Here is an 11,294-nt window from a genome sequence, read left to right as displayed (position 1 = left end):
AAATTAAATTAGTACCATGGAGGAATGTAGTGGCAGACAGAAAACAAGACAGGAGAACGAAACAGTAGAATAAACAGAAAAGGCTATACGGCCAGATGTGGAAAAATATGTGTATATTGAACGCTGTGAAGCAACGAACTGGAATGAAGAGGGACGAAGAATAGTTCGTGTCCGTGCTTGGCGATAGCCAACGAAGAAAGGAAGTAATGCTGGACACATGTGACCAGCGAGGGGTAAGGAGAAAGAGTGGTAGAGGGAGAAAATAGGGGAGGAAGTGGAAGATAGGTGAGCAACGAGAGACAGGGAGGAAGAGAGAGATATAGTAGTAACAGAAGGAAGAACGATAGGGGGGAAAAAGATATATATATATATATGTACGTTTCTGGGATATCATGGATATCCCTTCATCAGAGACGGTGTGAGAAAATATTTGAGTTCGAATTATTATGGAAAAGATAGGGAAAATAGAGGGAAATAAGAGAATGAAAGTTGAAATAAGATCTATAAAGATATTGTAGTTGCATATATATATATATATATATATATATATATATATATATATATATATATATATATATATATATATATATATATATATATATATATAATGATGACGATGACGATGATGTTAAACTCACACGCAACATATCAGCAACAAAGATGAATAACGATATATTAAAAAACGGCCTAAATTCTTGGCATATTGAAACTGTATCCCTTGTCACAGAGAAGGTAAACTTATCGTCTGGTTGTAACTGGGACGAACTCTAAATAAGAAGGGGAGACAATTTCAAAAATTTAAGCATTCTCCAAATTTGACAGGTTATTAAGGAAAAGGGTAAACCAATTGTATAGAGACAGTTGGATGGCTTACGACAGTGTTTCTGCCTCAATAGAATCTATTTATTGAAGCAATGCATGCTCACTATTATTCTACAAACAATGTGACACCACTTACCAATGCTGGCTTCCGAAGTGATGCGTCCAACCATGTTTCTACAGCCTCTTCATATTTTTTCCAAAAATTAAAACCTTCCTTTTCTAAACCTGGGGTTCTTTCTAACCACCTCTGGAGTGAACAAAAAGCAAAAGTATGTAAAAGTAAAATACAATGGTAAGTTTATGGATTCTTCCATCTTCCATAATAATAATAATCCTTTCTATTATAGGAACAAGATCTAGAGTTTTGAGAGAGGGGAAATCGATTACATTGACCCCAGTACTTGACTAGTAGTTTATTTTATCGAACGTGAAAGGATGAAACACAAAGTCGACCTCGGTGGAATTTGAACTCAAATAATAAAGACGGACGAAATGCCACCAAGTACTTTCCTCGGCGTGCTAGCGGTTCTGTCAGATCATCGTCTTTCCATAATAATAATAATAATAATAATAATAATAATAGAAGCAATAAAGAAGAGTGTGACTGTTATCATATGAACGATATTTCTACATCTCGTGTCGAACACTTCTTTATTGTTTCTTTACTTTCTGGAGGAGCAACCTCAATCCAATGAATAATAATAATAATAATAATAATAATAATAATAATAATAATAATAATAATATTTTCTGTTATGAACACAAGGCCTGAAATTTTGTGCCAAAGGGCTAATCGATTATATCGCCCTCAGTGCTCAAATGGTACTTATTTTACCGAGCCCCAAAAGGATGAAAGGCAAAGTTGATCCCAGCAGAATTTGTGCTCAGAACACAAAGAGCTGGAAGAAACTGTAGTTTTGCCATTTGCGATATACCTCTAGATTAATTTATCTATAGCAGATGCTCCAGCTTTCAGAATCCCTTAAACCATATATATTTGCATACACTATCCACAATAAAAAAAAAAAAACTTCTAAAATATAACGAATACACGAAAAGACATTTGACAGCCAGAGTTATTTTTCTCTCTCTCTCGTTTTTTTTTGGGTTTTTTTTGTGCGAAACTTTGTCCACCTTCCCATCCTTTGCAAATCAACCGTAAATAAATTCCTCATTCTTTTGGAGCCTAACTTGTCTAAAATTGTGGAGAAATCATTTAGTTTCCTTCTGAGCTAGAACGGTATACTTCGTTTTCCTGTCAGTTGTCATCTCTAGAAATGATTATCAAATAGGTGGGATTAGTAGGGTTCTGCTCTTGAGGACTTGAGCATCTACTTTAGGCCGTCTCTCTCTTCCTTGATCAACGGTTCAACCCTGAGTTGTATCTTTTGCTTCGTCGCAAACTAAGCGTACTAGCTTTATATAGGGTTACTGAATACTTTGTGCAGGAGAACCTTCTCCTTTTGTTTGTACTACTCATCGTTCGTAGTTTGTTTGACAGCTTGAGTCAGATTTGTGTCTTTTCCAATCATCGAGTCTTTTGAGAACTGTGAACATTTGCTTCTGATGGCCCAGAGGCCGACCGCTGTGCAGTAACAATATTTGATCGTATCCAATCGAAAATATCATCACTATACCAAAGCAGTTGGTTTGAATACTGACGCCTTAACAATAAAGAGTTGGATTAAACTTACATATACTAATATTGTTTAGCATTCTAATGTTTTCATTCTTTCTTTTGCAGATTATTTTATACCATAAAATTGTAATCGATTTTATACTCTTAAAACTCTGCATGCTGAATTAATTCAAGAAAGGCTCTTCAATAATGGGAGCAGAAAGAAATATTCGTTCAGTCTTTGAAAAAGAAGTTTTAATCAAAGCTTTACAATTTTGTATTGTTCAAAGTATAACCACATGCATAATGCATGGCTTGAAGTAATCATAAAGAAACTAGTATTCGAAGAGAATATTTCTAAACGCAACAGATTTGACGATTTAAGAACTGGTTTCATCTTAAAATGTTGAGTAAAGAAAAAAGACCCATCCAACAAAGAGTGCAGTGTAACTTTGCACCCAGAATCACATTTTGGTTGGATGCCTTAGGGCACTGAGGGAAGACCGGTACAAGTGGAGACATGACAAGGTTCTTGCAGAGATTGCCAAGTGGACTAATCTGCAGAAAATGAAGGCTAATAAACACCAGTCCCCGCCACCAAAGGGTATCAAATTCCCAAAGGAAGGTGACAGAGCTCCCAAGACGAAAGCAATGAAAAAGGACCCGTTTTCTATTTTGCATTCAGCCTCAGACTGGAGCATGTGGAGCTGGGGAGCAGACTTGTCTCCTCAGAGGAGACAGTAATAACATCACCCCGGCTAGTCATGTTCCTGTTCTCCAGGAATACAAAAACAGTCACCGTTGTTGAACTCACACTGCCCTAAGAGGACAGTCAAGGAGATCGAAATACCAAGGCTGGCATGCGTCCTCATTCCCCGTTGAAGTTGGCTGTCACGGCTTTCCATTTAGATTAATGCGCTATTTCATGCAGAAGATTGGTCTCCAACCCAGGCAACTGAAGAAAGCCATCAAAGAAATAGGCACGGCAGCTGAAACTAGCTCAATATGATGAGAGACCGCAAGTGGAACCCTTCCGTAAGCGAAGACTAGCCCACTCTTCGCTTCTCCACTCGGGAGAAGCGTACAGGCTAAGGGGCGAAACGCTTGTAACTCTGAATTACCTGCCCACCATACAGAAGGGTTTCCAGATTTGCAATATATTTACAAGAGCTTGCAAAACCTCTCAGCAGCTCATGTAGTTTCTGCGTGGGAAAATCATTTCTGATGTTTATTTCACCTTGCTAACACAGGCAACGTTTCTGTTAATGCTATAAAATATATTTCACTTCGATGACCTTCAGATATTAGATGCTGGCTTCCAGTGGAATTCTCTTTTATTTTTACTCATATCTTTACTACCGGTATTGCCACACTAAAGACGTTAATGCTGTGAACTACAATAACATTACCTCAACCAATTTGAAGAGGGAAGGACTATTCAAGGAATCTTGAAGCATTTTTACGGATTCTTCGTCATTAAATACATTTAGATAATGTTGCTGGTTATACTTAACACGGTTGCTCTGGAATAAAAAAAAATGAAAATGAGATAAAGAAATTATTAATATGAAAACTGAACATGACAAAGTTGTCAAAACAGTGGAATAAAATACAGAATAAGCAAGATATTCTAATAAGAATGCAACAATGGCCAAAATATGAATATATTAAGAGGGGGTGGGGGAAACCAATAATATAGGAAACTGATTTTCAACGTTTTTCTCATTGGTGCAGATATAGCTGCGTGGTTAAGACGCTCGCTTTGCAACCATGTGGTTTTGGGTTCAATCTCAATCTCGGCACCTTGGACCAACTAATGTTTCTCCCATCGTATATGTATGTATGTATATAATACATATATATATATACATGCGTGTGTATAAGTATGTCTACTTAATAGACATATCAAATTTAACTCTTTCTTCGTACATTGAAAAAAAAAGAAATTTATTTTGTCCTCATCAGGGACGTCTACAACATTTGACTAATCCCAGAGAAATAAACAGCCATTGTATTTATAGACTCAACAAATACAATAGCTGCAGAGAACTGGAGACATTATTCTTTTACTAGTTTCAGCTCGAGAGCTGCGGCCATACTGGGGCACAAGACAATGAGCTTAAAACATAAATATTTTATCTGGTTTAAATATTATATTAGTAAAAATCATGATCCTTCTAAACACCCACAAATCATCTCAGCGCTTCTTGAAACATGCCACCCCTTATGAGATCACGACACACCGACGGGGATACTACCGTTGAGATGATGAACCACTGGTCTATCTGATCTGCTGCGATATGGATGCGAGTACAGTAATAAAAATAAATTCCTAGAAGAATAAAAATAGCAATTACGCAGGATTTATCTTCAGAGAGAAGAAAATGAGTAAAGTATGAATGATTTTCAGAGATTTTACCAGTAACTTATACTGTATATGAATTAAGTAATGGGCGTATTCACTATATAATTTCTATGAAATAATTATAAAACGTACATCGAAACACAAACACACAGTGCAGGGTTGGGCAAATATAATGGAAATAACATTCTTAGAAAGGAAGTATCAAAATCAGTCATGTGATTTCTCGGAACCACTTCCAGTACTACCCCATAGTCACTTCATTGCGGAAAAATCTTAGAAGTAAATTGAGTTTAAATTATTGTTGAATTTATATCAGTGTAACAGAAACACTATCCATGCGATGTTATTTTAGTAATATAAATATGTTTATAAAAGTTTAATTCACTAACAAAAAACATGCTCGACTAGTCCGAACGGCAGCTGGTTGTAAAGTAATTCAACACTCGTTCAAAGACCTCGCAGCCGACACAACCAGCATGCTTGCGGACTGTTAGCAATCATAAACATTAAAACGAAGAGGAAAATATGAATGTTATAAATAACTGGTAATCTTATGTCTGCGAAAGACGACGTTGAAAACCATTACAATTCACGATGAATATCAATATTAAATAAATAGTTAAAGAATAATGTATATAAAAATATATTGAAAAACCTAATCTTCGATTATTCTTCGACAAATCCATTAAGTTTCAAATCCATCTTAAACTTTTATTTATCATTTATTATTAAAACTATCAGTATGTCTAAGAAGGAATTATTGAATTTGTTTATGCCACATGCGTTGCTAAGAATTAATTTTTGATCCCTGTACCAGAAAGTAGAGATGATATTATGATAGGGACGATTTAGCAGCATCTTAGGCCCCCGGGCAAATCAATGCACTCGGCCCTATTTATTTATTAACATTATGCATAGATTAGAACTGGGCCCCAAGATTTATAGATTAGAACAGCACGTACAGATTAGAACTGGGCCCCAAGATACTCCAAGAATATCTCTCAAATGTTGAATCTTGATCTAAAAGGGCTGCAAAAACCACAGACACTCCTCATCCCTCCATTCTTAGCAAGCAAAATGTGTGATACCACATATTTAAAGCTATTTATCCGTCTGTGTGCATTTCTAAGGTCGTGTTAGTGCACGAACAGTGTTTCAATAAAAATGGAACAATTTCTACAAATTTTGAAAGGCACGGAACAAAAATGTAAATAGTGAGAGCCTTCTTTAAAATAACATTCATCTGAAAGTAGCTGCAGTATCATAGCTAGAGGTGGAGCGAGTGTGACGATGTGCCCCGAGGAACAGTTTTATGGGGCCGGCACTTTTGAGTTTGTATAAGCTTGTATAGGCTTGGTGGAGGTTGGGGCGGGGAGCAGCGGACCCAAGGGCTACTCCGGTTAAAACACACTCTAGCTATGCCGCTGAATAGCAGTTATGTTAAATACTGCGAGTGAATTAACGAGTTTATTGCGACTCATTCTGGAATCAATGATTGATTCTTCATTTATTCTGAATTTACATTTTGCTAACATTATATTAATACAAATCTATAAAAAATGACTAAATTAACTCTTTGTCCTAAATGTCCATGCTTGTTTTCAGACTTTTAGTTCTCCCTTGTTTCATACGTTCTAAGTAATATGAAGCTTTGCTTTCATAAGTCCCAGGTTGAAAAAATTGAGAACGCGTATTCTATATGATATATAGATGCCAGGAAAATATACCCTGAGTATCACGTCAAACACAGAACAGGCAAAGGGGTAAAATTATAAAAATAAGTTCCCAGAATAAGATATTAAAAAAACTTTCATTTTTTATGTTTTAGTGATTATACTTACCTCTTTAACTCCAAATTTGTTTTCTAACAACCGAAATTGCAAACTCTGGAAGCCCGAAGCTGAAGAGAGGTAACCACTAGCAAATATGAAAATAATATCTTTTTAACGAATAGGAAAATACATACAAGAATTATGAATGTTCATAGAAATTGTATTCTTTTCCGTTGAATTAATCATTCTTATTGTAGATTCCTTTTGCATTCTGTGGACACTTAAGTATATTTTGGATATTACATTAAAAAATAAACGTATTTTCCAATTATATAAGTACGGAATATACCAGTGAATTTTCAACAGATGGTAAATGTTAACCTGTGCAGTAAATCACTTGCAGCAAACTATACTGGAAGATATTGATTGAATAAAAGAAAACGCGTTTTAATATATTGTTTGAAAAATAGTAAAATACACACACACAGAGTTGAAATTTATAGAAAAACAAAAGACAAAGACAGGTGTATGAACAAATATATATATATATATATTGTTATATTCGGGGACGGGTTATATGGTGCTATTTATTTGATCTTCACTTTAGCTTTATTATTACTATTAGTTATTGCTTATTTGTCAGGGTTCTTTCGTCACACATTCTCTGAACTCTTCAATGACTATCTCTTCTTCCCCATGTCTCCTCTTCTCTCTGGTATTGTCCTGTCTATTCCGTCTTATCTTTATGCGGTATGTATCTCTATCTGTGCGTGCGTGCGTGCGTTTGCGTCTGTGCGTATGTATGTGTCTTGTTTGCTTGTGTATGGGCTTGTATATCACATTGTTTGTATCCGTACCGCATTTTATTTCTCTTTCATTATTCTGTTTTCAGTCGTCAGGTGGCATGGTGTTCTGGGGTGTTGTTATTCCGTTCGCGTTTTCTGTTGAAGCTCGGCCTACTTTCTATTACGTCTGTGGCCCCCGTAATCAATGTGAGTGTTGTGTCTGTTCTATGTGTGGATAGGATTTTAACTTGTATGTCATCTTTAGAGACGCCATATTTTAGCTTAACATGTTGACATAGTACTGACGAGCTTTTCTCCTCCTTGAGTTCCTGCCAGTGTTTATTTATCCCCTCTCCTACGCTACGCGCTGTCTTTCCAATATATGTAGCTGTCCTGTTTCTGTAGTATATCTGCAGGCTTACCATACGCACTATGCAGTTCTTATCAGATACAGTGGGTTCTTTAAAATAAGTATGTTTTAAAGATCAGGAATTTCAAAGGAGTTCCTGTCCTTTCTACTATTTTAATCCGTAGATTCAGTTTACCTAAGGCTTTTGTAAAATAATACACTAGTTTGCCTCTAAGGGTAGCATCGACGAACATCGCACTCTGGTAGTTTCGGTCGTCATACCATGGGTTGGTCTTAACTATATTCCTTTAGTCCTTTCTATACTATCCCATGATTTACTCCTGTGTAGCCGGCAGATCCCATTTGCGTCATTCTCTATCATAGTCTTGAATTTTATCATAGCTCCTTTTTACACCTTGATCCTGTCTCTTTGACTGTACCCTGAGGACTGCATGCGGTGGATGAAGTGCTGTATGTGTCTCTCTAATTCTGTTGGATCACACATGCGGGACACGTTTGTCATTTCCCGTATCAAATCCGCTATCAGGATACTGAACTGGTATTATCTGCAATTGTTCGTTCCGGTGGCTCAGTTATTTAGAGGCCATGTGTTTGGTCTAGTGCGAATGGAGAATTTGAACGTTATTATTCCTAGCTTCCAGCAAGGTTTCAGTGTCAAAAACAAGAAAAAAGGCAGATAGTTTGTGGTTCGGATGCTTAAAAAACAGAAAAGAAAAAAAGGAGACAGATGCAAACTGATATAAAAACTCATATTTGCGCATACAAGACAGATATGTACATGCCAAACACATAGACACGGGCAGACGCAAACGCATGCGCAAATAGGGATGAGTACATAAGTACGACAAGATGGAATAGATAGGACAAGATCAGAGAGAAAAGACACATAGAAGAAGAGATAATGATTGAAGAGGTCACATAATGTGTGACGAAAGAGCTCAGACAAATAAACAATATTATTGTTATTATTATTATTATTATTATTATTATTATTAGTAGTAGTAGTAGTAGTAGTAGTAGTAGTAGTAGTAGTAACAATAATAATAATAAAGTGAAGATCACATAAATAGTGCGTGTGTTTATTGACAAAATGACTTCCCCAATTATAACAATATTTGCTTCAACACACGAGTTCATATCAAAAATCTTGCAAAACAAATACATATTGTTATATAGAAGATATAAATGCAGAGTTAAACTTATAGTGTAAATCTCTACTAAGTATACAGTAACTAAACGAGCTGCCAGTGCTTCAACAAAATACAGACATTGACAATATCAAAGCAGTTAACTGCTTTTGAATCGCATGTCAGGGGAACGAGGAGAGAGAGAGGGAGGGAGAAATAGTGAGCGGTACACTGCCAATATAGATGTAAAAAATTGGCATTTGATGGGACATCAAAAGCATTTCAAACAAGCAGTAATTGGTATGGTTATAATTTTTCGGACTATTTACTTTATTTTTAGGGCAATAATCATGCTTCTGTGGCCAAGTGAAAAAAAGTTTTGCTACCTTTGATTTATAAATAAAGATTTCAAGTTAGAATACAATCTGGCACTATGTATACAGAAATACTTGATGACGATAGGAAATTAAACCGATCAAAACGTTGTGTTGATGTAAATGAATAATTTTAACAATGATTTCATCTCTAAGAATGAGGTTAATAATCCGAAAAATTATAAACTTATTAGCAACAATATATCTCAGATATTTAGACATTGAAGCATACACAAGAACGACATTGATTTTCGGAGGAAAGGTGGTATGATTTATTGAATCAATCACAATATATTATTGGTGCTTATTTTATAAGCCTGAAAGGCTAAGTTGATAAAAACTGAAAACAATATAACATTAAAATAGAAAATGTAAAATGTCTAGTGTTAGTTTGTATTGTTATTTATCTCAAATTCTTCCCGTTTCTACTTCCCTGGTTTTGTCGTATCTCGTTTTTAACTAACATTACACATTATAATACATTACACGCAGTCCTCAGCTTACGAATGTCCGACATAAGAACATCCGTAGTTAATAACCAGCCTCTGTAAAGCCTATTATATTAAAAATTCGTGTTACATACAGTAGTTGATTTATAACAGAATGATGCATATCAACACATTTCAATTTTTAACTAAGACACCCACCTGGTATGCAACTGATTAATAAGAATGGGTGTGTTATAGCACTTCTTAAAGATAACACTTCTAAAACAGCTTAGATTACATATATATAATCTAAACTATTTAAGAAGTGTTATCTTAAGTTTCTGCTACTTAGACGCTCTCTCTCTCTCTCTCTCTCTCTCTCTCTCTCTTCCCCCTCTCCCTGAGTTATAAATATTCTGGTTACATTCATCGTGATCATTACTATATTAACTCTTACCGCTTGTTACAGTCGCTGAACTGCAATCATGCAGGGGCACCACCTCGAAGGATTTAGTCGAACAAATCACCCTCAGTACTTATCTTTTAAAAGTCTGATATTTATTCTATGAAACTCTTTGCCAAACCATTAAGTTACAGGGACGTAAATAAAGCAATAAGGGTGGGAAAATGCAAGCACACACACATATCTTCGAACCATGCAAGCCGGAAGCATGCAACTCTTTAATGCTGGACGTAAATATTCAAACTTAGTTTGGTGATGAAAAAAAAAAGGCGAAACGAAGAAAAACCCTTTCTGGAAAGAGAAGAGTTGCCTCAGTCCCATAGGTATAGCGGATTATTCAATAGACATAACTTAAGGGTCTCGTTCAGTTGTTCGCCTAGTGTCAAAAAGATATTAGTGTATACCCCAAATCCCAGCATAGAGGCAAGATGCTCATGTAGGGCTAACAGTGAGTACCCAGTGAATGGTTGATGAAAAGTAGAGGCTGTGGTTCACGAAGCAGAGGCAGTTTTGTTCAGCAACAATAACAAAAGCAGCAACGAAGGAACGCACACATAGAAATATGTTGGGATAACGGAGGGCTCCTTTAAGGCTAGGTTAAATAATTACAGGTCCTCTTTTATGATCCAACGTTACAACATTAACCAGCTGTATATGACAATTAAGAGAAAGGAATGCTATACAAAATCACCTGGGAACTGCTGGAACAAACTGGGATAAATCTGACCGGAAGCAGACAGAACAAGCTTTATTTAGTCAAGAGGAGAATAATTCTAAAAAATTCACACGATCTGGATGCCTTCATCAACTCAAGGAGTGAAATTGTTAGTCACTGTCCTGATGATAGAATATTCCTTTTGGAAACATAGTCTTCTCGGTTTTCAAACTAGGAAACAGAAAATATGTACGCAAGCACAGCTGACCTACCCCACTTCGGCCATGCTGGAATCGTACAACGGGACGCAACTCCCCACCCCCCTCCCAGAAAGGTTTTGTTTTTTTTTGTCACGTTCTGTTTTTATTTCACTATCAAGCTTATCAAGACCGTATATTTACCTCATGCATAAAAGAGGCTATGCGCTTCCGGCCAGTATGTCTAAAGAGTCAGTTTTGCCAAGCGTAATACTAGAGACGAAACCAGTGGTAACTTTCTGATCGGTTATATGGCAC

The 11,294-nt window shown here is 36.1% G+C and overlaps 1 protein-coding gene across 2 annotated transcripts in view; it reads right to left on the bottom strand.

Moving 5' to 3' along the window:
* Positions 1 to 11,294, bottom strand: part of LOC106876061 (tryptophan 2,3-dioxygenase) — a 92,700-nt gene that overhangs the window by 9,549 nt on the left and 71,857 nt on the right. For both annotated transcript variants that reach the window (XM_052969833.1, XM_052969834.1), the window contains 3 exons: positions 6,647 to 6,722; positions 3,850 to 3,963; positions 959 to 1,069 (listed from right to left, as the gene is read on the bottom strand). In XM_052969833.1, coding sequence (XP_052825793.1) covers positions 959 to 1,069; positions 3,850 to 3,963; positions 6,647 to 6,722 — 301 coding nt within the window. The remainder of the gene's footprint in view (positions 1 to 958; positions 1,070 to 3,849; positions 3,964 to 6,646; positions 6,723 to 11,294) is intronic.

This window comes from Octopus bimaculoides, chromosome 7 (assembly GCF_001194135.2).
Source record: "Octopus bimaculoides isolate UCB-OBI-ISO-001 chromosome 7, ASM119413v2, whole genome shotgun sequence".
Lineage (NCBI taxonomy): Eukaryota > Metazoa > Mollusca > Cephalopoda > Octopoda > Octopodidae > Octopus > Octopus bimaculoides.
The sequence above is the reverse complement of the archived record's forward strand: the minus strand, read 5'-3'. Positions and strand labels throughout refer to the sequence as shown.